The sequence below is a fragment of the Heterodontus francisci genome, chromosome 7 (assembly GCF_036365525.1).
Source record: "Heterodontus francisci isolate sHetFra1 chromosome 7, sHetFra1.hap1, whole genome shotgun sequence".
NCBI lineage: Eukaryota > Metazoa > Chordata > Chondrichthyes > Heterodontiformes > Heterodontidae > Heterodontus > Heterodontus francisci.
This window is the reverse complement of record NC_090377.1, coordinates 99,295,123-99,322,345: the sequence shown is the minus strand read 5'-3', so window position 1 is coordinate 99,322,345 and position 27,223 is coordinate 99,295,123. Positions and strand designations below refer to the sequence as shown.

At 43.8% G+C, this 27,223-nt stretch overlaps 1 protein-coding gene across 12 annotated transcripts in view; it reads left to right on the top strand.

Moving 5' to 3' along the window:
* The window catches only part of satb2 (SATB homeobox 2), a 299,511-nt gene that overhangs the window by 26,236 nt on the left and 246,052 nt on the right, over positions 1–27,223 (top strand). For all 12 annotated transcript variants that reach the window (XM_068035703.1, XM_068035709.1, XM_068035705.1 and 9 more), the window contains exons 4-5: positions 19,381–19,507; positions 19,866–19,989. In XM_068035703.1, the coding sequence (XP_067891804.1) occupies positions 19,381–19,507; positions 19,866–19,989 (251 nt within the window). The remainder of the gene's footprint in view (positions 1–19,380; positions 19,508–19,865; positions 19,990–27,223) is intronic.

Here is a 27,223-nt window from a genome sequence, read left to right as displayed (position 1 = left end):
TTTTTCCTTTAGCAAGTCATCGCCCAGCTGCCAGGTGCGCAGCGTTCAGCAGGCAGGCTCAAGACTTGACCCCTTGCAGCATGATCTCTGGACTCAGTCCCCTTGACTGAGGCAGGGTTAAAATGAAGCCCCAAAGGCCATAAATAAGAAGGAGATCCTGTACAATAGAAGCTTATCTTTATTGTCGCTGCTGACAAATCCAACCTTTTCTATTTACATTCCAAATTCACCCGTGAGTCCCCATGCTTCTAGGTGCTCTTCTTTAGTCTCTTGTGTGTACTTCTACGAGGTGCTCCCCCTGCACTGTCAGCTGAAATGGAGGTGGCTGCTGACCTTGCTGTCCCTTGACTAGTCGGCCTCTACATTCCTGAGGACTGGAGGGCCCAGGTATGCTGAGGTCTCCTTCCCAGTACCACCCACTGTGGTCAGGGATGAAGGAGGATCTGACATCACTGACAGAGGGGCTGAGGGGCTGAGGAACTGCTGACTGCACCAGGAGCACCCTGAGAGGAGCTCCTAGCTTGGGAGGTAGCCGCTCCTCCTCCCTAGCAAGGCAGAATTGTGACTCCTTGCTGACCTGAGAGGTAGAGGAGCTGGTGGTGAGTCCCAGTGCTTCATCCCCCTCTCGTCTTGCCACTGCTGCCTTGAGCTCATGGTGAAGATGAGGCTATGCAGAACTGCGTGAATATCCTGCAGACACTGAGTGCTCTGCTGGATGTGGCTGTCCAGGAGTGCTGCCAATCTCTCAATGAAGAATGCCACTCATGCACCAATCAGAGACAATGCAGCACTCAAGGGCTGGATGGACTCCTCTATCATCCACGCTTGGGCATGTATAGCCTCTGGGACCTTTGCCAGATGTTGCCTGAGCTCTCGCTCCAGCTGCAGCATTTCCTGTGATGCTGGTGACACCAGGGGCATGTCATGAGCCTGGGGCTCAGTCGGGCCTGGTCTCCTACTGTCCTCCGATTGTCAGAGGCCAGAGCTGTCACAGCCTCCGTCAGCTGCTCAGGCACGTGTGCGCTGTGTCCACCAGGTTGCATGACCGAATCTAACCGTGAAGACACACCCACCAATGTGCGAGTATCTGCGCTGGTGGAGGGTGTGGGGGTATGAGGTGACGCTGGACCCTCTGAGGTGACAGTCTCAGACCTGCATGACAGAACAGAGACATTGAAGGGTCAAGAGCCTCCCCTCCTGACATTCCAAACACGCCTACATTGGAAATCCCTGTAGGCACCAGATGCCTGATGAGCAGCATGGCTCCATCGCTGCAAATGCAGCCTTGTGCCTCATAACTCTTAATTGGCCGGCCGCAGCTTGATCGTGTGTGTCCAGCCGCTCATGGCCTGTGCGGAAGCTGCACCCGTTTCCAGTCCTGACGTCAGGACCTGCGGCTTCTGATGAAAATTCAGCCCAACCTGTAGTGAAATCCTTACTGCCTGGTTTCCCATCTGGAAATCTTCCCCCCTCCACTCTCTCTACAGCCCCAAATTAATATTGAGGCCAATGTCTCCTCACCTTTGTTCCCCCCTTGCCAAGGGAACTGCCATTTTTCATAGGGAGAATCTGGAGACTTGGGGCATAATTTTAACTAAATTTGCTGAGCAGGACACCCACAGGATCGGGAGGAGCACAGGGTTTACACCCTACCCAAGTTACTCTCCATTGACTTAGCAGGAGAGTAAACATGTGAGAAGTGTAAAACACCCCTTGCTCCCAATCCTGTCAGTTTCCCGATGGACAAGTTAGATTAAAATTGTCCCCTTAATTTTTGTGATTGGAATAGTTGACAGGGACATTATTCCATTAGGAAACCTTACCACTCAACAAAATCCTGACCTTACCACTCAACAAAATCCTGAGACAGCTTTAAAAAGTGTCTTGCTTTCTAGTTGTTATGGAAACAAACTTCCCTTCCTTTGTTTACTATCAGAGCCTGTTTAACCTTATGTACATGTTGTGGCAAAATTATTTTTCATTTTACACCAGTATTACATCACAGAAAGCGGACTGTGCTGCTACTGGAGGTGATATGACAAACACATGAGTCATCACTATGCAAACACTAAAAGCAGACTTAATTTAGAAGCTGGAATATTTAATATTTTAGTAATTGTATGGTGGATAAACACACAGCTTCTCTCAGGTCTTAGTTCAGTTCTGTGAATTGTAACTCTCAAAATTAATCTGAGAATGAAAACATTTAAATGTAAACACTAGTGCCCTTCATGTCTGAATGTGACCACCACACATACTGGTGGTGGAACACTGTGTTCTGTAATGAGGGATAAGGCGGACAGTATTTAGTGCAGTAAATGTCTCTGAGAAGCCACAGTCTTAAGTAGAAGTGGTGTCTTTGCTGTTTATAGAACAAAGTACTGAACAGCAAAAATAGAGGTCAATATTTCAGGGACTGGCTACAACTGACAGACAGAACACTTGGGAGGAGTACAAGTGCACAATAATACATCATATGACCTTATTCAAAGAATATTGTTTAATTAGAATCATTCAGCACAGAAGGAGGCCGTTTGTCCCATCATGCCTGTGCCAGCTCTTTGAAAGAGCTATCCAGTTGGCTCCACTCCCCTGCTCATTCCCCATAGCCCTGCAAAAGTTTCCTTTTCAGGTATACATCCAATTCCCTTTTGTAAGTTATCCTTGGCATTTCTTCGTGGGCAAAGATTTTAGGAAGATTGTAGTCATCGGTTCCAGGCCCGCTGATGGCTAGTCAGGCCGATCTGTGACCGGCAGAATCTCCCACAGCAGGTACAAGTGAAGGTGTAGTCACTGTTGGGGACAATTGGATCTATCCTTCTCATCCTTTTCTCTTTCATGCTGGTTCTACACTCAGTCTCAAAGGTGTCTGCAGCATTCCCAATGTAGCACCTCTAGGGATCACATTGCCTGCGCTTCCCACTGGCGATGGTCGAAGTGGCACACAGAGAGGGACTTCTTCAGGGAGTCCTTGAAACGTTTGTGTGGGGCCCCTCTGTTCCGTTTACCAGTGGTCAGCTCTCCATACAGCACGATGTTGGGCAGGCGACTGTCATCCATTGGGGCAATGTGACCCATCCAATGCAGTTGGTGTTGCAGGAGGATGGCCTCACTGCTGGTGATGCTGGCTGATTCCAGGACTTCAATGTTTGTGATGTGGTCCTGCCAGCGGATCTTGAGGATGCTGCAGAGGCAGCACTGATGGAAGCCATCTAGAAGGTGTACATGACGGCGGTGTAGGATGCATGACTCAGCGTGATACAAAAGGGTGGTGAGGACTATGGCTTTGTACACTTTGAGTTTGGTCTGTGCTCCAAGGCTGTGGTTGCTCCACACTCATTTGCAGAGTTTGCCGAATGTACTGTTTGCTCTATTAGTTATTATTGAATCTGCTTCCATCACCCTTTCAGGCAGTGCACTCATATTATAACACCACACTGCATTTAAAAAACTGGAAATGCTACATGAATATAAAGGAATATAAATGAATTTACTGATATTCCAATGTGGACATTATCTCATTAATCTTACATATGTAAGTTAAGCATGGCTTTAGTTAGCCTTCAGGACCCATTTTGTACAAAGGTGTCTCTCCTTTGTTAAGTCTCACAAAACACAATTAAAACTGTGCTGTGTCCCAAGTTTGTTCCGAGGTTTGAGCGAGTTTACTAATCTGAGCCAGGGTTTCAGTCAGAGCACTACAATTGTTGTTGATGGTTAGGAAATTAACCAGAATTCTGCTCCTGTTTGCTATTCAATGTTTTTTTCATTCGTTTTATGGGTTGTGGGTATCACTGGCAAGGCCAACATTTGTTGCTCATCCTAATTTCCCTTGAGAAGGTGGTGGTGAGCTCCCTTCTTGAACCACTGCAATCCATGTGGTGCAGGTACACCTACAGTGCTTTTAGAAAGGGAGTTCCAGGATTTTGATCCAGCAACAGTGAAGGAATTGCAATATAGCTCCAAGTCACGATGATCTGTGGCTTGGAGGGGAACTTGCAGGCAGTGGTGTTCACACACGTCTGCTCCCTTGTCCTTCTAGGTTGAAGAGGTCGTGGGTTTGGAAGGTGCTGTCGAAGGAAGCATGGTGAGTTGCTGCAGTGTATCTTGCAGATGGTATACACTGCTGCCATTGTGCATCAGTGGTGGCGGGAATGCATGTTTAAGGTGATGGATGGGGTGCTTCATCCTAGATGGTGTTGAGCTTCCTGATTGTTGTTGGAGCTGCACGCATCCAGACAAATGGAAAGCATTTCATCACACTCCTTGTGCCTTGTAGATGGTGGACTGGCTTTGTTGAGTGAGGAAGTGGGTTACTCACTGCAGAATTCCCAGTCTTTGACCTGCTCTTGTAGCCACAGCATTTATGTGGCTGCTCCAGTTCAGTCTATGGTCAATGGTAACCCCAGGATGTTGATAGTGGGGGATTCAGTGATGGTAATGCCGTTGAATTTCAAGGGGAGATGTTTAGATTCTCTCTTGTTTGAGATGGTCACTGCCTGGCACTTGTGTGGCATGAATGTTACTTGCCATTTATCAGCTCAAGCCTGAATTTTGTTCAGGTCTTGCTGCATCTGAGGAGATGTGAAAGGTACTGAACATCATACAATCATCAGCAAACATTCCCATTTCTGACTTTGTGATGGAGGGAAGGTCATTGATGAAGCAACTGAAGATGGTTGGGCCTAGGACACTACCCTGAGGAACTCCTGCAGCAATGTCCTAGGGCTTAGATGTTTGGCCTCCAATAACCACAACTATCTTCCTTTGTGCTAGGTATGACTCCAACCAGAGGAGCGTTTTCCCCCTGATTCCCATTGACTTCAATTTGTCTAGGGCTCCTTGATGCCACACTCAGTCAAATGCTGCCTTGAGATCAAGGGCAGTCATTCTCATCCCACCTCTTGTGGTCAACTCTTTTGTCTATGTTTGGACCAAGATTGTAATGAGGTCAGGAGCTGAGTGGCCCTGGTGGAACCCAAACTGAGCACAGTGAGCAGGTTATTGCTGAGTAAGTGGCGCTTGATATGACTGCCGAGGACACCTTCCATTTGCTGATGATTGAGAGTAGACCAAAGGGGTGTTAATTGGGTGGATTGGATTTGTCCTGTTTTTTGTGGACAGGACATCCCCTGGACAATTTTCTACATTGTCGAGTAGAGGACAGTGTTGTCGCTGTACTGGAACAGCTTGGCTAGGGGTGTGGCTAGTTCTGTAGCCCAAGTCTTCAGTATTACAGTATGTGTTGGCATTGGGTAAGAAGAGGTTTGGGCTCAGCTGTGATGTTTCCTGCAGTGGAATATCCTGACAATGCCTGCTATCTATGCTCAATAATGTGGGATGGTGAATTATGTTAAGTACTGGATAGCAACTGGCTCCGGTGGAACCTTCCCTCGTGAGGGTCAGGGCCTTCACTGTAAGAAGTGAGAAGGTGAGTATCCCAGAGGGATTTTGATTGGAATTAATCTACAGGGTATTTTGCTGAGGTGCTAGATTTCAGTTTACTGTCAGCTATGAACAAACAATGAGCTTCACAACAATCACAGTGCGTTCTGACTAAATGTAAGTAATAGTCAATCACTATCCCATTTAATCAGCACACAACATGCTGATTTGTTACTTATTTTCCTTGCAATTGTTTGCAAAGAAAGAACTTGCATTTTTATAGCACCTTTCACAACTTTAGGCCACCCAAGCACTTTACAACTAATTAATCACTTGCGAATTGTTGTAATTAAGGAGACACAGCAGCCAATCTGCATACAACAAAGTCCAACAAACAGCAATGTAATAATGACCAGATAATCTGTTTGAGCTGTTGATTGAGGGATAACTATTAGCCAGGACACCAGAGAAAACACTCCTGCTTTTCTTCACAATACTTTCATGGGATTGTTTATGTTCACCTGAGAGGACAGACAGGGCCTCAGTTTAACATTTCAGTGCTGCATTCAAGTATCAGCCTGGATTATGTGTTCGTGTCTTTGGTGTGAGTTTTGAACGCACAACTTTTTTATGCATTCATGGAATGTGGGTGTCGTTGGCTAGGCCAATTGTATCTCTGCCAACTGTCTTGGAATATTTTTCCATGTTAAAGACGCTCTATAAATGCAAGTTGTTATGTTTCTTGCTGACTTTTTTAATTCAGCTGGGTCCTAATGTCCACTTTATTCTGACTTAGCCAACTCTTCTGGGTCTGTAATAAAAACAGAAAGTGCTGGAAATACTCAGCAGGTCTGGCAGCATCTGTGGAGAGTTGAGAGAGAGGTGGGCAGGCAGAGAACTTTGAACAGAGAATTCCAGGGCCTAGACAGCTGAAACCACGGCCACCAATGGTGAGGAGAAGGAAATTGGAGATGCACAAGAGGCCAGCATTGGAGGAAAGCTGAGTTTCCAGATGGTTGTAGGGCTGAAGGAGGTAACAGAGATAGAGGGAGGTGAGGACATGGAGGGATTCGAACAAGAGGATTAGAATTTTAAAAGTGAGGTGTTGGTGCACCTTAACCCAATGTCAGTCAGAGCACAGAGGTAATGGGTGACCGGGACTTGGTGCAAGTTAGGAAACAGGAATTGTACCTGGGACTCCTATAATCTGTATATTCAGTGCTACACTAGCTGAACCATTAGGCAAGCATTCAAGTTCCTTCTTAATGACTTCTTAATGAGTGTTTCTCAAATGCCTCCTCATAGTGACTACACACACAAAAAGGCAAGTTTGGTATCAAACCAAAGCCACATGTTCAATATTACTGTCTGCCTGGCTGCCTGGCTGAGTACTCTGTTCAAAATTACTTATGTATATTAAACGTCCTTTAAACTACTGACAGCTACTAATTTCCTTCTGTTCTTCCTTGTGGGATGAGGTAACCTAATACTGTTCAAAAAAGCTTTTCTTGATGTAAAGTTGTATAAAGCTGAATCCAATCTACAAGGGTTAAAAAGGGAGCACTTCCTGAATACAGGTTAAAACGTTTCTAGCATGTGATACATTTTAAGCATCTGACCATTTGAGTAACCAAAAAAATCATTTGTGATGCAGTTGGGTGTATATAAAATTAAATAGAGTCTACATCATAGAAACAGATAGGCCATTCGACCTAGTAGGTCTATGCCAGTGTTTATGCTCCACATGAGCCTTCCCCCAATCTACTTCATTTAACCCTATCAGCATAACTTTCTATTCCTTTCTCCCTTATCTAGCTTCTTCTTAACTGCATCTATGCTATTCACATCAACTACTCCTTGTGGAAGCGAGTTCCACATTCTAATCAATCTCTGGGTAAAGAGACTCTCTGGGTGTAATTGTGTACAGTTTCTATCATTTGCAGCCACACCAGTGCTGGATGATTGGTGTATGTTTGGTGATACTCGCCAAGCCCACACTGCACACTGGCATTCAATATTCGTGGTCAACATGATGTGTGCACCAGAACCATCCACTGCATTCAGTTCATGGTTTAAAGACACAGCTTCGTATGGGTTCCTTTATAAACTGCAAAAGAACTCAGCATCCCCTTGGGAAAAAGTCTGTTTGACTGAGAGTCAAGCATTATCCAATTAAGTTTGTTCATTTTCCAATTGGCATGGGAAGGTGGTGCCTTGTCAGGTTGGAAATGTCAAGTGACCAATCATGGGAATGTGGGGCAAGGCTATTGGTACTCTGAGGTCATGTGATGAAATATCCAGGCAAATGGCCAACCACGGTTGGCAACACTAGATGTACCTCCTCAGTTTGATTTTGTTTCGTACAACAAGCCTAATAGCATAAAAAAATCAAGATGTTTGTGGCTTTTGTATTGATATTTACTGATGTTGAAGTTTAAAATGAGGGATAAATGGTACGCGAGCAGAGTGGAATTGCACTGAAAAGTGAAGCTATTTCATGTAGGCATTACCAAGTTTGGACATTAACTTGGAAACACTCATACCAATGATAGAGCATACTGTCTCCTTAAGGCAGGTCTCTGCCAGTTTTATTCAGCTGGTGCCAGACTTCAGTACATTTTTGTTTCTATTGCTGAATTGTTTTGGTAAAGTTCTGCGGCAATAATTGTAAAATTCATTCAGGACATTTGTTATTGAAATGGATTGAGAAGTGTAAGGATGGGTGATAAATTTGAAACACCAATTCAGATGGGTCTGAATCAATTTGTTTGATTCAGTAAAAAAAGGACTGAATTCGGACTAATTTAGAGTTATACACCTGTGTCCCTCTAAGCAAACAAGTGGCTGGTGTGTTTGGATATAGAGTCACTCAGACTTTACTGATTGAATAATTTTGTTCCCTACTTCATTATCAGTGGAGGATGGAGAATGTAAATTTATTAAAGGTCTACAATTGTCTGACACATGGTTAACTACTTGGAGAGGGAAGCAGATGACCATGTGGTAGCTGTCTGTCAGATGGGGGGATATGGTGTATTGGCTATGCTACTGGACCAATAATCCATAGAACATCAGTTTAAATGCCATCATAGCAGTTTGAGCATATGAATCTATTTTTTAAAAATCTGTCCTTGTGATGGATGTGCTGTCTGATGCCTGGGTATCCAAAAGTCAACTGCCCATGTCCTCACATGAACCAGGTCCCAGTCACCCATCACCCCTGTGCTCACTGACTTACTCCTCCAGCTCCACACCTGTCCAAGATATCTGTGCTTCCCGAATTTTGGTCTCTTCAGCATTCCCTATTTTAATCACTTCACCATTGGCAGCTGTGTCTTCAGGTGCCTAGGCCTGAAGCTCTGGAATTCCCTCGCTAGACCTCTCAACCACTCTTTCCTCCTTTACGATGCTCTTTAAAACCTACCTCTTTGGCCAAGCTTTTGATCATCCACCCTAATATCTCCTTGTGCAGTTTGGTGTCAATTTTGCTTTATAATGCTCCTGAGAAGTGCCTTGGGACGTTTTATCCTGTTAAATGCACTATATAAATGTAATTTGTTATTATCTAATGGAAAAGGATGCATGTCCTTGTGGTGGATATGATATAATGTCTATATAATGGGAAATGATGCATGACCTTCTAGTGGGTGGATATCACCTTCATGTTTAGCAACTGTGAGAATTTTATTCTAAGAGTCAATGTTTTAACCTATGTGCCAGCTTGCTAGAATTTCACAGGAAAAAATAGTTTTAATCACTGCAATTAGAGATTGTCAGTGGCCACCAAGCAGATCAGCTGGAGAGTAAGACAGAATGTTGTTAGAACCAGTTTGACTGCTTTGATAATGGGAGTGGAGCTGTTAGAATCTATTAATCACATTATTTTCCCTTTATATTGGGTGCATGTGAACTTAAGGCGGAACATTTTTTTGGTGATTTAATGATTTCTGACATTTGCAGTTACAGGTGTATTGAGGTAGTATTTGTTCCCAAGATGCTGTGTACAACAAATATGCTCTTAAAATTCAGCTTTCAGAAATGTTTTACTTTCCTCAAAGGAATATTTGTCTGATGTCCTAGCTGTTACTTGAAGATTTATTTTCTTCAAGACTGGTTGCATCCACATTTTGAGACAAGGTGGTTATTCTCCGATGTGAGTGCACTAACCGGCATTATGTGAGCTTCCCTCTCACAGTGCTTGTGGAGTTGTCAGTGTTTGGAACCATAATAAGCAGCAGGGTTGGAATGGTGATGAATTTTACTGGCTTTAGAAAAACAATGAATGTGAAATTCCTATAGTTAAGATTGGACTACAGTGTACCCATGTGATGAATAATGCAAACTGTTGGTTTGTTTGTGGGTGAGCTGTTGTGCCTTGGTTGTGTTCCATAACTCTGAAAGTAGTTTCATTTTTTTAACATGTACTGGGTAAAGCTCTCATTGTTGCCTTGCAGTAATGGGTTAGAGTGACAACATCAACAACTTGCATTTATATAGCTCTTTTAATGTAATAAAATGTCCCAGGGCACTTTAAACATCTAGAGCAAAGCTTGAGGAATTACATTAATAATCAGTAGAAGTATAATCATGTGCAAACCCCAGGCTGGAGGCAGGCAGTCAATCAGGTCCACTTGACAGCCTAGAATGTAGTTCCCCATGTCTAATTCTGCAACAATTTTGTTCACATTATCTTGTTTGATATTTGCAGTGTGTAATGATTGCTTCTTTCCAGTACAACAGCAACAACAACTTATATTTATATAGTCCTTTTAACATAATAAAAGCTCCCAAGGTGCTTCACAGAAGCAATATAAAACAAAATATGAGCCACATAGGAAGGTATTAGGGCAGATGACCAAAAGCTTGGTCAAAGAGGTAGGCTTTAAGAAGTGTCTTAAAGGAGGAAAGAGAGGTAGAGAGGCAGAGAAGTTTAGGGAGTGAATTCCAGAGCTTAGGACCTAGGCAGCTGAAGGTGCAGTCAACAATAATGGAGCAATTAAAATTGGGGATGCAAAGGAAGCTGGAATTAGAGGAGCGCAGATACGTTGGATGTAGTGGGCCTGGAGGAGATTACAGAGTTAGGGAGTGGTGAGGTCATGGAGGGAGTTGAAAATAAGGATGAGAATTTTAAAATCAAGTCAATGTTGAACCTGGAGCTAATATAGCTCAGCGAGTGATGGGTGATCCGTATTTGGTGTGAGTTAGGATACAGACAGCAGAGTTTTGGATGGCGTAAAGTTTATGGAGGGTAGAACGTGGGATAATGACCAGGAGTGTGTTGGAATAGTCAAGTCTAGAGGTAACAAAGGCATAAGGGTTTTAGCAGCAGAAGACCTGAGGGAAGGCAGAGAAGACAATGTTATAGAGGTGGAAATAGGTGGTCTTAGTGATGGTGCAAATATATTGTTGAAAGCTCATCTCAGAGTCAAATATGACACCAAGGTTGTGAGCAGTCTCGTTTAGCCTCAGATGGTTGTCAGGGAGAGGGATGGAATTGGTGGCGAGGGAGTAGAGTTTGTAATGTTCCCAAAGACAGTGGCTTCAGTCTTCCCAAAATTTAATTGGAAGAAATTTCTGCTGATTCAGTACCAGATGTCAGAGAAGGAGTCTGACAATTTAGAGACAGTGGATGGGTCAAGAGAGGTGGTGGTGAGGTGAAGCTGGATGTCCTCAGCATACATATGGAAGCTAACATTATGTTTTCGGATGATGTTGCCAAAGGGAGCATGTAGATGGGAAATAGGAGGGGGCCAAGGATAGATGCTTGGGGACACCAGAGGTAACTCTGTGGGAATGGAAAGAGAAATCATTGATGGCGATTCTTTGGCTACAATTACATAGGTAAGAATGGAACCAGGTGAGTACAGTCCCACCCAGTTGGATGATGGTGGCCAGATGTTGGAGGAGGATGGTAGTGACCAACTGTGTCAAAGGCTGCAGACAAGTCGAGAAGGATGATGAGGGATAGTCTGTCTTTGTTACAGCTACATAGGATTTCATCTTTGACTTTGATAAGAGCTGGTTCGTTACTGTGGCAGGGCTGGAAATCTGATTGGAGGGAGTCAATCACAGAATTCTGGGAAAAATGGGCATGAATTTGGGAGGTGACAACACATTCAAGGATTTTGGAGTGGAAAGGCATGTTGGCGATGGGATGGTAGTTTGCAAGGACAGAGGGTTCAAAGGTTGGTCTTTTGAGGAGAGGGGTGATGGCAGCTGATTTGAAGGAGAGAGGGACAGAGCCAGATGATAGAGAACCATTAACAGTGTCAGCTAACTTGGGAGCCAGTGGTTTAGTGGGAATAGGGTCAAGAGAGTAGGAGCTGGGTCTCATGGACAAGATGAGCTCGGAGAGGGCAAGACGGGAGAAACTAGAGAAGGAAACAAATTCAGGGCTAGGGCGGGGCATTGTGGGGTTGGGGGGGGGTAGATGGGGTGAGTACAAGAAAATAAATCTTTTTGACAGGGTCGGAAGAGCAATGTGAACTTGATAATAGTGGACAAACACTTAATAAGTTTGTATGAAATCCATCCGTTTGCACCTTAAATGTGGCTATGAGGTCATTTACTTTAAGCAGGTTAATAACTTCATTCGCTATTGTCACTACCAGTAATATCTAATGTGACGTGTATTAATGTTTTGAAAACAGAAAATGTCTGAAATGCACAGCAGATTGATCAACATCTAAAAGAAGAAAGGACAGGTTAATTTTTGGGTGTGTTCCTTCATGGCATGGTGGCTCTAATATTTTGTTTGGAAAATACTGACTCACCTTTATCTTTCATGAAGCTGCTAATAAAATAAAAATTGTTCTAACGTCATACCCTCAATCCACTTATCATGGAATCTGGGAGAGGGACAGAAGTGATAATGAGCCGGTTTTGACTTGTGAATGAATGCTCACCTTGTCTTCCCATTACAAACAAACATCGTCAGGGCGCAGGACTGGGGCTGGTGCTGGTGCCGCCTTATGTGGGGGTGGGGGGGGAGTGGGTCCGCACTGGAGAGGCTCATTGGGGATCCAGAATTTGAGTGGAATGTGGTACACCCAGAGAGGTAAGGTTTACCAGCATCCAAATGGATGGATGTGGGTCCCCACAGTGAGGTTTGCTGCAGAGTGCCTTGGACCCTTGAGGAAGAGTATTATTTTCTTCCAAACTTTTAGCAATCCACCCTCTTTCACAAGGGACAGATGGGCATCAGTGATGCCCCTTTGCTCCTCGCTAAATAGCTGTTCTCCCATTGATCCCACAAGCTCAGGTTGGCCTGTAAGATATCTGGTTCTCTCGGGGTAAGGGGAAGAGACCCAAAACCATCCTCGCTTATCATAAAAGCCGCCTATATTGGACAAATGGCACTAATCATTTGCCATTTCTACTGAAGTCAATTTTAAAGGTGCCGTTCATAACACATTAGAATGCCAGCTATTTTAGGCATACTTCGTCATGTCACTTTCCTTTCTTTCTGCCAGTACAGTCCTCTGCCATTTGGTTGGATTAAAGGTTGTTTCCATGCGCTTCCATGAAGTGAAATAGCTCTATAGAGTAGAACATTAATCATACAGTTCCTAGAATTGCACAACCGAATAAAAGCAAAATATTATGGGTGCTGGGGATCTGAAATGAGAACAGAAAGTGCAGGTCTGGCAGCATCTGTGGAGAGAGAAGCAGAGTTAATGTTTCAGGTCTGTGACCTTTCATCAGAACAGCACAATTGAAGTCACGAGCCAGAAAGTTGCAGATATAGACCCACACCCCAGTACTCCCGAGAATGGCCTCAGAGCAAGTGATTGCCAGGAACTGTGGCACTTGGTTAGAAAAAGGGAAAACACAGAATTAGATTGGAATTGCACATCCAGACTTATCTCACTATTTTCCGAGATATTACAATCAGGGGACAGTAGTCAATTGGAAGGCTGCCTCCTGCCTTCCCACTACCCACTGCCCATAGGGGACAAATTGTTAATACACTACCAGAATGGTGGGGACTGTATATGGATGGACTTACTGTAGATAAGTAGCTGTTTGATACACATGTACCTAGTGTGAAGGATGCATGACCTGGAGGTGGAATGTGCCTGCTTGATACGTGGTTATCCTGAGTGGAGGGGTATGTGGACTGACCTGCCAAGCACCTGAGTACATACAGAGCAATGCAAAGATGAACAGAAGCTGTTCCCAGCCATGGTCCAAGGCTTTATAGCAACCTATTATCTACACAATCAGTATGGTTAAGAATGATCAGCAATAGAAAAACAGATTATCTAGTGATTGTCTAGTTGCTGTTTGTAGGACCTTTCTGAGTGAAAATTGGCAGCTACGTTACTTACATTACAATGGTGACTACACTTCAAAAGTGCTTCATAATCTGTGAAGGAGTTTGGGATGTCTTGAGGTAGTGATAGCCTCTCTATAAACTAAAGTTCTTTCTTTTCTTTCTTTCCTTCCTTTCTAATGAACAGAGCTTTCTTAAGCATGAGAAAGCAATAAAAAGTGCTTCAATTAATAAAAGAGGAAATATACATATAGAATATCCATTTGATGCCCATAGGCTACTGGGCTGTTGGCTATATGGTTGTTCTATAAGTAAACTCAACTGATTTACACACAAATCAAACATATTCAATCACAGAAACAGCTTCAAAGTGTCAATATGATACCATGGTTACACTCTTCTGTTGGGGACCCTACAAATATTGACACACTCCTAGGTACCTCCGCAAATATTGATGCAGTCCTAGATACCCCTACAAATATTGACACACTCCTAAATGCATCTGCAAATATAGACACAGTCCTAGGTACCCCTACAAATAATTGACCAGCTTCTAGGGACCCCTCCATATATTGATGCACTCCCACTGCCTTTGCAAATATGGATAGACTTCCAGAGATTTCTTGACCTAATTTAAAAAAAAGGTACTAATTATCCAGAGGAAGGCAGTGTTATTATAGCAAGATGTGTTCTCAGTTTGCAATAACAAATAATGTTCTAATAATTCGAACAATATAGAAACATGAAAATAGATGTAGAACTTGAAGTACAGCGCTCAGGTAAGTGGCAGATGGATAGGTGGACAGAAATCTGATGAGGTCATGGATTCCTGCATCCTGCTTGTAGGCCCCTAGGTTCTCAGGGACCCCAGCTTGCTATCCTATGTTCGAGTGAAACTTGCACTGCTTACTCTACACATACCAACTGCCCAGGTTGGAGGTGGACTGACAACTGTTTGGACTCAGTGCTTGCTTATCCATGGAGAATCATCTGCCAGGTTCTAGCTGCTCCGTTTGTACCATTTCTGGTTAAACCCCACAGTGATAATATCTGTTTCACACCTCGGAGCTTCTTCCTATTCTTACCTGTTATGGCATGCACGAATTGTGGGTGGAGAAGATGCCAGCCAGAATTGGGAGCAAGAGAGTACTGGCAGTTTGAATTGAGAGGAAGAAGGGCCAAAGAGTGCCAAAGAGTGCCAGTTTGAGTGGGAAAGCGGAATTAATCAGGGAGATCTGAGTGGGAGGGGATGAAGAATGCCAGGGAGATCTGTTTGGGAGGAGATGAGGAATGGCAGGGTGATCTGTGTGGGAGGGAATGAGGAATGACAGGGTGATCTGTGTGGGAGGGGATGAGGAATGACAGGGTGATCTGTGTGGGAGGCAATGAGGAATGACAGGGTGATCTGTGTGGGAGGGGATGATGGATGCTAGGGTGATCTGTGTGGGAGGGAATGAGGAATGACAGGGTGATCTGTGTGGGAGGGAATGAGGAATGACAGGGTGATCTGTGTGGGAGGGGATGAGGAATGACAGGGTGATCTGTGTGGGAGGCAATGAGGAATGACAGGGTGATCTGTGTGGGAGGGGATGAGGAATGACAGGGTGATCTGTGTGGGAGGCAATGAGGAATGACAGGGTGATCTGTGTGGGAGGGAATCAGGAATGACAGGGTGATCTGTGTGGGAGGGAATGAGGAATGACAGGGTGATCTGTGTGGGAGGGTATGAGGGATGCCAGGGTGATCTGTCTGGGAGGCGATGAAGAATGCCAGGGAGATCTGTGTGGGAGGGGATGAGGGATGGCAGGGTGAACTGAATGGGAGAGGATGAGGAATGGCAGGGTGATCTGTGTGGGAGAGGATGAGGAATGACAGGGTGATCTGTGTGGGAGGGGATGAGGAATGACAGGGTGATCTGTGTGGGAGGGGATGAGGGATGCCAGGTTGATCTGTCTGGGAGGGGATGAGGAATGACAGGGTGATCTGTGTGGGAGGGGATGAGGGATGCCAGGTTGATCTGTCTGGGAGGGGATGAGGGATGCCAGGGATTTGACAGCCATTACAGAGCTTGCAAATGACCAAGGCTGGGACTTGAATGATGAAAGGCATTCGACATTTTGAACAGGAAGCTAGGAAAAGTTGTGGGGTAGCTTTGTTCATTAAGTATGTCATTAGTACACTAGTGAGAAATGACCTCGGCTTGGAAGAGCAAGATGTAAAATCAGTTTGGGTAGGGATAAGAAATAAGAAAGTTAAGAGGGTACTTGTGAGAGTAGTCCATTGGCCCCTTAACAGTTGCTACACTGTAGGACACAGTATACAACAAGAAATAAATGGGGTGTGTAAGAAAGGTACCACAATAGCCATGGGTGACCTTAACCTACATGTAGATTAGGGGAATCAGATTGGCAAAGGTAGCCTGGAAAATGAGTTCATAGAGTGTATTTGGGACAGTTTCTGAGAGCAGTACGTTTCAACTAGGGAGCAGGCTATTGTAGACCTGGTAATGTGCAATGGGACAGAATTAATCAATAACCTCATGGTAAAGGATCCTCTTGATGACAACAATCATAACATGATAGAATTTTACATTTGAAGGGGAGAAGTGTGGGTCTAAGACTAGTCTTTTAAACCTAAATAAAGGTAACTACAGGGGTATGAAGGCAGAGCTAGTTAAAGTGAACTGGGAAACTAGGTGAAAAGGTACGACAGTAGAGATGCAGTGGCAGACTTTTAAGGAGATATTTAATAACTCTCTGCTAAGATTTATCCCAGGGAGGAAGAAAGATTCTTTGAGAAGGATGCATTATCCGTAGCTAAATAAGGAAGATAGGAATAGTATCAAATTGTAAAAAACACTGTGCAAAGCTGCAAAGATTAGTGGTAGGTCAGAAGATTGGACAGATTTTAAGAACCAGCAAAGAATGATGAAAACAATAATTAAGAGTGTGAAAGTAGAATATGAGAGGAAACTAGCTAGTAATATAAAAACAGATAGTAAGAGTTTCTACAAGTATTTAAATAGGAAAAGAGTAACTAAAGCTAGTGTTGATCCTCTAGAGAGTGAGTCTGGGGAATTAACAATGGAAAACAAGGAAATGATGCAGGCAGTGAGCAGGTATTTTGTGCCTGTTTTTACTGTAGAAGACTTAGAAAACCTGCCATTGATACTTGAAAATCAAGAAGTGGAAGGGAGGGAGGAACTTAAAACAATCACCATCACCAGGGAACAGGTGCTGGGAAAACTATTAGACCTAAATGCTGACAAGTCCCAAGAACCAGATGGCCTGCATCCTAGGGATTTAAAAGGAAAGGCTGCAGAGATAGTAGAGGCATTATATTCTGGAAGGGTCCCAGTGGATTTGAAAATAGCAAATGTAACACCTTTATTCAAGAAAGGAAGGAGACAGAAAGCAGGAAATTATAGGCCAATTAGCCTAACAGCTGTCATAGAGAAGTTGCGAGAATCCACTATTAAGGAGGTGAGAGCAGGTTACTTAGAAAATCATAATGGGATCAGACAGTTTTGTGAAAGGGAAGTCATGTTTAACTAATTTATTTGAGTTCTTTGAGGAATTAACAAGCAAGGTGGATAAAGGGGAGCCTGTAGATCTGGTGTACTTAGAATCCCAAAAGGCATTTGATAAAGTGCCACATCAAAGGTTACTACATATGATAACAGTACATGATGTAGGAGGTAAGATATTAGCATAGATAAAGGACTGGTTAACTAACAGGAAGCAGAGAGTAGGGATAAATGGGTCTTTTTTGGGTTGGCAAGCTGTAACTAGTGGAGTGCCACAGGAATGAGTGCTGGGGCCTCAACTATTAACAATTTATATCAGTGACTTGCATGAAGGGACTGAATGTAAGGTGGCTAAATTTGCCGATGACACCAAGATAGGAAGAAAAGTAAGTTGTCAAGAGGAAGTTAAGAGTCTACAAAAGGATATAGGTAGGTTAAGTGATTGGGCAAAAATTTGATGGATGGAGTATAATTGGGAAAATGTGAACTTGTCCACTTTAGCAGGAAGAATAGAAAAGCTATTTAAATTGAGAGATTGCAGAACTCATTGGTACAGAGGGATCTGGGTGTCCTGGTACATGAATCACAAAAGGTTAGTATGCAGGTACAGCAAGCGATTAGGAAGAGAAATGGAATATTGATGTTTATTGCAAGGGAAATCGAGTATAAAAGTAGGGAAGTTTTATTGCAACTGTACAGGGCCTTGCTGAGACCACATCTGGAGTACTGTGTACAGTTTTGGTCTCCTTATTTGAAAGAGGATATAATTGCATTAGAAGCAGTTCAGAGATGGTTCACTCGACTAATTCTGGGGATGAAGGGCTTATCTTATGAAGAAAGGTTGAAAAGGTTGGGTCTATGCCCATTGGAGTTTAGAAGAATGAGAAGTGATCTTATTGAAACACGTAAGATCCTGAAGGGACTTGATAGAGTGGATACCGGGAGGATGTTTCCTCTTGTGAGGGAGACTAGAACAAGGGGGCATAGTTTAAGAAGAAGGGGTCTCCTTTTTAAGATGGAATTGAGGAGATTTTTTTTCTCAAAGGGTCGTTAGTTTGTGGAGTTCTCTTCTCCAGAAAGCAGTGGAGGCTGGGTCATTGAATTTTGATAGACGAGAGAGTCAATGGTTATAGGCGGGGCAGACAGGAAAGTGGAGGTGAGACCACAGCCAGATCAGCCATGATCTTATCGAATGGAGAAGCAGGCTCGAAGGGCCGAATGGCCTCCTGCTGCTCATGAGTCCTATGTTTCTATTGGTGGGGATGAGGAATGCCAGGGTGAACTCGATGGGAGGGGATGAGGAATGGCAGGGTGAAATGGGTGGAAGGGAATGAAGAGTTAGCATCTGAGAGTTCCAATACATATCCACAATAACTTTAGCATCCCCACAGGGAGTAAGGAAAAATCCTTGTTTTTGTTGACACAACCTTCCAGGATACAAATGATAGAATGTGCGTGTATTACAAGAACATGCCCCATTTCACTTTCAGTGTGACTATGGGAATAACTTCTAACTTTGGCAGGGGAAGGAAACTATCAGTGGTGGATCAGTTGCCCGTTATACACCCTCCCCTTTGACTGCAACAGATAGGAAAATCAGGCAGGGTGTGTAACAGGCAGCAGAACTGACAGTGCAAGTTTTATGCTGTCATTGAAGTTGGAATTCATTCTCTACATTCTGTTCAGCAAGGTTTTTGGATTGTCAGGTTTTTTTGAAGCTGTTGGACAGCTTTTGTTAGTTTTCCACTCAGGCAAGCTTGCCATTGTGACAAGTGTATTCTTGAAAATGCTTCCTCAATCAAAACTGATTTTCTATTTTTGCCTTCCTGTATTTTGGTGGCTCACCCACATATATTCGTCACACAAATTATGCGGAGCATGGTAGGGAATGTGTACCTGATAAAACCAGGCCTGAAGCATGAATGACTTTAATTTTACACAAAGGTCAAAAGTATTGTCATTAATTTTATAATGAATGTAGCAAAGTTTTTTTTGTTGAGTTGTTCAGCGAGAAAATTCACTTATCTGATATGACCGAGATAGAATTGATAAAACAAAAAAATGTGCATTAACTGTGAAGGATTTCTATTGGGAGTGGATCAGGAAGATGGTTTAAGTCTACTTTTATCATTCTTTTCTGCTGTCTCACACCTTTTGATGGTCTTTTAAAGAATTTTGTTATAAATCAATGCAGGGATGATCAAGGTTGGGAAATGGAGTCCTCTGCCCCTGAACTATCTCACTGAAGCACCAGATGCAACAGTAGCTGACATGTTACAAGATGTCCACCATGTTGTGACACTGAAAATCCAATTACAAAGGTGGGTGCTTCCCAAATATCTGTCATTTGCCTCAGCCAATGGTACCGTGTGAAATTATTTTAGAAAGATACAGAATCTGGGGGCTCAATGCATTTTTCTGTATCCCCTTCAGAAAAAAAGAAGTAAAAGTTTTAAAATGAACCTGGGAGTGGGGAGAAACTCACCAATATAAAGTGAGAGGGTTTAAACAATATTGATGCAACCTGGCAGCTTGTACCTGCCGTATTGTTCTCAGGCTAGTTTTGTAAGTTGTAACAGACTGCGGAAAAAATGCTTGCTCGGCATTCCTGGCCCAATAGCTTGGTGTGGGTGAGGATTAATTGATTTTTCAAAAGTCTTTTTGTTTTGCGTTTCACAGCTGCGCAAAGTTTGAAGACCTTCCAGCAGAACAGTGGAATCACGCCACGGTCAGGAACGCATTGAAGGAGCTACTGAAAGAGATGAACCAGAGTACACTGGCCAAAGAATGCCCTCTCTCCCAGGTTGAAATTCATCTGTAAACCATTAATATACTTGTACAAAAGAAAAATACGGTGGCAGTCGGAAATCTGAAATCAAAAACTGAAAATGCAGGAAACACTCAGCAGGTCAGGCAGCATCTGTGAAGAGAGAGACAGAGTTAATGGCCGGAATTTTACGGGCTCCCCTGAGGTGGGATCGGAGGCATGGGGGCATGGAGAATCGCGGTGGGTGGCGGAGGAGGCAGCAGGACGGAGGGCCCGTCGCTTAACTATCTTCCCACAGGCCTTCCACCCAGAGGCAAATTGAGGCCCTTAAGTGGCCTAAGAAGGGCCAATTAAGGGCCTCCTCCTGCCGCAACTGGGATCTTTCCAGCGGTGGGGGGGAGGGAGGGGGGCGGGGCATCTGCCCCGCTGGGAGGACGTCTTCTATGCCTGGACCACAAGACCAATCCCCCAACCCCCCATCGCCGGGGTCTTCTGGACCTGCCCTGGTGACCCCGCTCTTCTCTGGGGTTCCAGTGCTGGGCCTGGATCCAAGGCCTCTGCAGTACCGGCCCGTGGCCACTGCTTCTGGTGGTGCTCCCGATACTGCTGTGCTGTTGGTCCTGTGATTGGCCGGCAGTTCTTGGAGGTGGGATCTCCGTACCTTTAAAGTTATTGGAGGTGGGAGGGGGGGGAAAGAAAAGGCAGAGATGGGGTTCCCCCACCTTTTCAGCCCAGTGCTGGGATCCCCGCCTCCAGCACAAAATGTTTCAGGTCAATGCCCTTTCATCAGAACTGGAAGAGGTTAGAGATGAACAGCTTTTAAGCGAATACAGAGCCAGGGAAAAGGCGGCAGCAAAGGAACAAAAGGGGTACGTCTGTGAAAAGGTGGAGGGCAGGAGTGATTAAATGACAAAAGGGATGATGGTGATAATGGAACAAGTATAGAAATAAAATATGAGTCTGGAGGATGTAATATATTTGTAACAGTGGCTGTTTCAGCATTATGTATCTACAGCGTGTTTCTCATTCTGCCTGCTTCATGTCCTATAAATATCACCTGCAATGTTTTAATCAGAAAGTGCTCAGCTCCAGGCACAAGGCACTGCTAAAACTTTATTATCAGGTGGAAAATGTGCTCATGGAATGGATTCTGAATGGAGAAATAAGTTTGCCCGAATATTTATATCTAAAAGCTTTCTTATACAGTTACTTATCAGAAAGGCTAGTTTGGTCAGTTGCAGATCCAGCAACATCGAAATCCTGCTAATTAGGAAACTAAATCATCATCTCTTGCTGTTGCTCATATTTCTGCAATTCTTTTAACAGTGAATATTGTTCTCCGCTTTCAAACTAAGTTCATTGCACCTGACCAACTATCCAACTTGACACTGGTGCATCTTGATGCTACTCTAACTGAGACTGGGCCAGCTGCAGATTTGGTATCGTCATGGCAAAACTGCAATGTCCAGGTTCTCTAACAGTTAAAACAGTTTGTTACTGTATATCTACAGCAAAGGCATCACATTTGTGCCCTGGGCAAAATAGCTGATGACATTAGGGCAAAATTTAATCATCAGCTCCTGCCGCGGAGCATCGCCTGATGGGAGCTCATCTCAGGAATTCAGACGCGCAAGTTGGCGTGGCCAGCACCATTGACTGATCCCATTTTCTGATCCTAATATGTCTGTTGTGCAAAGCTTTGCCCACAGAGCGCAAATCTATATTGTATTAATTTATTCCCCATCTCTCATGAAAATGCTGAGTTCTTCTCCAATGTTGCCCATTCTTTGGGCTTGGCCAAAGCAGCGAAGTCTAGACTTTCTGTTCGGCAGATGTTGACTCATTTTAAATGGACATATTAATTTCACTTGGTTTAATACCAGCATTAAAATAATGCCAATTTAAATAACATAGACCGAGTGTGACCACATTATTCAATCATAATGACATCAGATCTAAATCCTTAGCTCACGCATGCACTTTCTGGCAGGATTATCATCCACCTTACCCCCACCAAATCCCACCATTCCCCACATCAGATGCAATGAAGCCAATTGTAATGCCCACAGATGGAACAAATTTTAAGCGGAAATTCCTTGGGTAAAAAGCGTAAGTCTGATTTCTGTTTGGGGGCCCTGAAATATTGGCAGTAACCTGGTTCTGCTGGGATTCTGTCCCATTAGGCTATCCTTTTGAATCCTATGGAACTTTGGCATAATCTTTCGCATGCCTCCCTAAGTCAAGTGGACTTAGTGGGAGGAGTATTCAGACTTTATTGGGGAATTCCTCTCTTTGTGTCCTTGAAAGACCTCGCTGAAACTCACGATGGTTGAGGCCTGGCATGAATTCATTTGAAGCCTTCTGGAGATCCCAAACCTTTACTAGAAAATGATAATTGATACTGGAAGGGTTCTGTTCCAACGTTTCGATTCATCCATGGGATGCGGGCTCTGGCAAGGCCAGCATTTATTTCCCATCCCTAATTGCCCTTCACAAGGGGGTGGTGAGATGCCTTCTTGTACCGCTGCAGTCCTTGGGATGTAGGTACACCAAAAGTGCTGTCAGGAAGGGAGTTCCAGGATTTGGGCTCAGCGACAATGAAGGAACGACGATATAGTTCCAAGTCAGCATAGTGTGAGACTTGGATGGGAATTTGAAGGTGCTGGCATTCCCATGTGGCTGCTGTCCTTGTCCTTCTAGATGGTAGAGGTTGCGGTTTGGAAGGTACTGTTGAAGAGGCCTTGTCAAGTTGCTGCAGTGCACTTTGTAGATGGTACACACTGTAGTCACACTGCCATGGTGTTTGAGGGAATGAATGTTGAAGGTGGTGGATGGGGTGCCAATCAAATGGGCTGCCTTGTCCTGGATGGTGTTGAGCTTCTTGAGTGTTGTTGGAGCTGCACCCAACCAGGCAAGTGGAGAGTATTCCATCACACTCCTGACTTGTGTCTTGTAGATGGTGGACAGGCTTTGGGGAGTCAGGAGATGAGTTACTCATTGCAGAATATCCATCATCTGACCTGCTCTTGTAGCACAGTATTTATATGGCTACTCCAGTTCCGTTTCTGGTCAATGGTAACCCCCCAGGATGTTGATAGTGGGGGATTCAGCTATCGTAATGCCATTGAATGTCAAGGGGAGATGGTTAGATTCTCTTTTGTTTCAGATGGTCATTGCCTGGCACTTGTGTGGCATAAATGTTACTTGCCACTTATCAGCCTATGCCTGAATGTTGCCTTGGTCTTGCTGCATTGCAGACAAGGGCTGCTTCAGTATCTGAGGAGTCACAAATGGTGCTGAAAACTGTGCAATCATCAGTGAACATCCCCACTTCTGACCTTATGCTGGAGGTAAGGTCATTGATGAAGCAGCTGAAGGTGGTTGGGCCTAGGACACAGCCCTGGGTACTCCTGTAGCAATGTCCTGGAGCTGAGATGTTTGGCCTCCAACAACCACAACCATCTTCTTTTGTGATAGGTATGACTCCAACCAGCAGAGAGTTTTCCCCCTGATTCCCATTAACTTCAGTTTTACACAGACTCCTTGATGCCACACTCTGTCACATGCTGCCTTGATGTCAAGGGCAGTCACTCTCACCTAACCTCTGGAATTCAGCTCTTTTGTTCATGTTTGGATCGATGCTGTAATGAGGTCTGGAGCCAATGGTCCTGGCTAAATATAAACTGGGCATCAGTAAGCAGGTTATAGCTGAGTAAGTACCACTTGATAGAACTGTCGACGACCTCTTCCATCACTTTGCTTATGATTGGGAGTAGACTGATGGGGTGGTAATTGTTTGGATTGGATTTGTTCTGCTTTTTGTGGGCAGGACATACCTGGGCAATTTTCTACTTTGTCGGGTAGATGTCAATGGTTGTAGCTGTACTGGAACAGTTTTGCTAGAGGCACAGCTAGTCTGGAGCACAAGTCTTCAGCACCATAGCTGGGATGTTTTCAGAGTCCAGAGCCTCTGCTGTATCCAGTTTCAATCATTTCTTGATATTATGTGGAGTGAATCGAATTGGCTGAGAACTGGTGTCTGTGATGATAGGGACCTCAGGAGGAAGATGGATCATCCACTTGGCACTTCTGGTTGAAGATAGTTGCAAATGCTTCAGCCTTGCCTTTTGCACTGACGCACTGGACTCCCCCATCATAAAGGATGGGGATGTTCATAAAGCCCCCTACTCCTGTGAATTGTTTAATTGTCCACCACCATTCATGACCAGATGTGGCACAACTGCGAGAGCTTTGAACTGATCCATTGGTTGTGGGATCACTTAGCTTTGTCTAACGCATGCTGCTTCTGCTGTTTAGCATGTTTGTAATGTTGTGTTGTAGCTTTACCAAGTTGGTACCTCATTTTGAGTATGCCTGGTGCTGCTCCTGACATGCTCTCCTGCACTCCTCTGCTGGATTTGACCTGCCAATGGGACAGGACAAACCCAGGAATAGGATGAAGGAGTCTGCAGTGTTGTCTGAAATGCATACAAACATACAAACATACGAATTAAGAGCAGGAGTAGGCCACTCAGCCCGTTGAGCCTGCTCCGCCATTCAATAAGTTCATGGCTGAACTGATTACTCCACATTTCCGCCTACCCCTAATAACCTTCCACCCCCTTGCTTATCAAGAATCTATCTACCTCTGCTGTAAAAATATTCAAAGACTCTGCTTCCACCGCCTTTTGAGGAAGAGAATTTCGAAGACTCACGACCCTCTGAGAGAAAAAAATTCTCCTCATCTCCGTCTTAAATAGGCAACCCCTTAATTTTAAACAGTGACCCCTCGTTCTAGATTCTCCCACAAGGGGAAGCATCTTTTCCACATCCACCCTGTCATGATCCCTCAGGCTCTTATATGTTTCAATCAAGTCGCCTCTTACTCTTCTAAATTCCACTGGATACAAGCATAGCCTACCCCCTTTCCTCGTAAGACAGCCTGTCCATTCCAGGTATTAGTCCAGTAAACCTTCTCTGTACTGCCTCCAATGCATTTATATCCTTCCTTAAATAAGGAGACCAGTAATGTACACAGTACTCCAGATGTGGTCTCACCAATGCCCTGTATAACTGAAGCATAACCTCCCTGCTTTTGAATTCAATTCCTCTCATGATAAACAATAACATTCTATTAGCTTTCCTAATTACATGCTGTACCTGCATACTAACCTTTTGCGACTCATGCACTAAGACACCCAGAACCCCCTGCCTCTCAGAGCTCTGCAATCTCTCACCATTTAGATAATATGCTTTTTTTATTTTTCCTGCCAAGGTGGACAATTTCCCACTTTCCCACATTATACTCCATTTGCCAGATCTTTGCTCACTCACTTAATCTATCTATATCCCTTTGTAGCCCCCTTATGTCCTCTTCACAAATTACTTTCCTACTTATCTTTGTGTCATAGCAAAGTTAGCAACCATACCTTCAGTCCCTTCATCTAAGCCATTAATATAAATTGTAAAAAGTTGAGGCCACAGCACAGATCCCTGTAGCAAACCACTTATTACATCTTGCCAACCAGAAAATAACTCATTTATGCCTACTCTGTTTCCTGTTAGCTAGCCAATCGTCTATCCATGCCAATATGCTACCCCCTACACCATGAGCTTTTATATTTTGCAATCACCTTTGATGTGGCACCTTATCAAATGTCTTCTGGAAATCTAAGTACAGGACAGCCACTGGTTCCCCTTTAACCACAGCACATGTAACTCCCTCAAAGAACTCCAATAAATTGGTTAAACATGATTTCCCTTTCGCAAAACCATTTTGACGCTGCCTGATTACCTTGAATTTTTCTATGTGACCTGCTATAATGCCTTTAGTAATAGCTTCCAACATTTTCCCTATGACAGCTAACTGGCCTGTAGTTTCCTGTTTTCTGTCTCCCTCCCTTTCTGAATAAAGGAGTTACATTCGCTATTTTCCAATCTAACGGAACCTTCCTCGAATCTAAGGAATTTTGGAAAATTGTAATTTTCTTGAGTTCCTCCCTCCCTTCCATTTCCTGACTTACAGCTAATACTGGGATGTTACTTGCATCCTCAATAGTGTAGACCGATGCAAAATACCTGTTCAATTCTTCTTTATTATCCATTATTAATTCCCCAGACTCACTTTCTATAGGACCAACACTCACTTTGTTAACTCTTTTCTTTTTTAAATATCTATAGAAACTCTTACTATCTGTCTTTATATTTCTAGCTAGCTTTCTCTCATGCACTAATTTTACTTTCCTTATCAACCTTTCAGTCATTCATTGCTTTTTTTAATATTCCGTCCAATCTTTTGACCTGCCTCCCATTTTTGGACAATTATAGGCTTTTTCTTTAAGTTTGATACTATCTTTAATTGTTTTAGTTAACCATGGATGGCGGGTCCCACCCATGGAATTTTTCTTTTTGTTGAAATGTATCTATTCTGTGTATTCTGAAATATCCTTAAATGTCTGCCATTGCATCTCTATTGACCTATCCCTTAACCTGATTTACCAGTTCACTTTAGCTAGCTCTGCTTTCATGCCCTCATAATTGCCCTTATTTAAGTTTAAAATACTAGTCTTGGACCCCCTTTTCTCTCCCTCAAACTGATTGCAAAATTCAATCATATTACGATCGCTACTGTCTTGGGGCGCCTTAACTATGAGGTCATTAATTAATCCTATCTTATTGCACAATACCAGGTCTAGTATAGCCTGCTCTCTGGTTGGCTCCAGAACATATTGTTCCAAGAAATTATCCCGAAAACATTCTATGTACTCCTCATCTAGGCTATCTCTGCCCATCTGATTTTACAGTCTATATGTTGGTTAAAATCCCCCATAATTATCACTGCGCCTTTCTTCCTTTATACCCAGTCCTACAGTGTGGTTAATGTTAGGTGGCCTGTACACTACTCCACAAGTGACTTGTTGCCTTTATGATTTCTCATCTCTACCCAAACTGCTTCTACATCTTGGTCTTCTGAACTTAGGTCATCCCTCTCTATTGCGCTAATACCATCATTATGACTATGAGTATGACTATGCAAGGCTGTTGTTTGTCTGTGCAGACCTGGCATAAGGTAGAGAGACACTAGTCAGTGGGACAGATCTACCAATTTTGGCACAAGCTTATACTGTGTTATGACCAGCTGAGAAAGGTATCTAGGGGGCCCTCTCAGCCTTCACCTGATCTTACCATAACAGGGTTTAATTTTAAACACACCATGTTTTTGTTAGCTCTACCTTGGTGAATCCTTGTTCACTGCTTTCCAATTATAAGG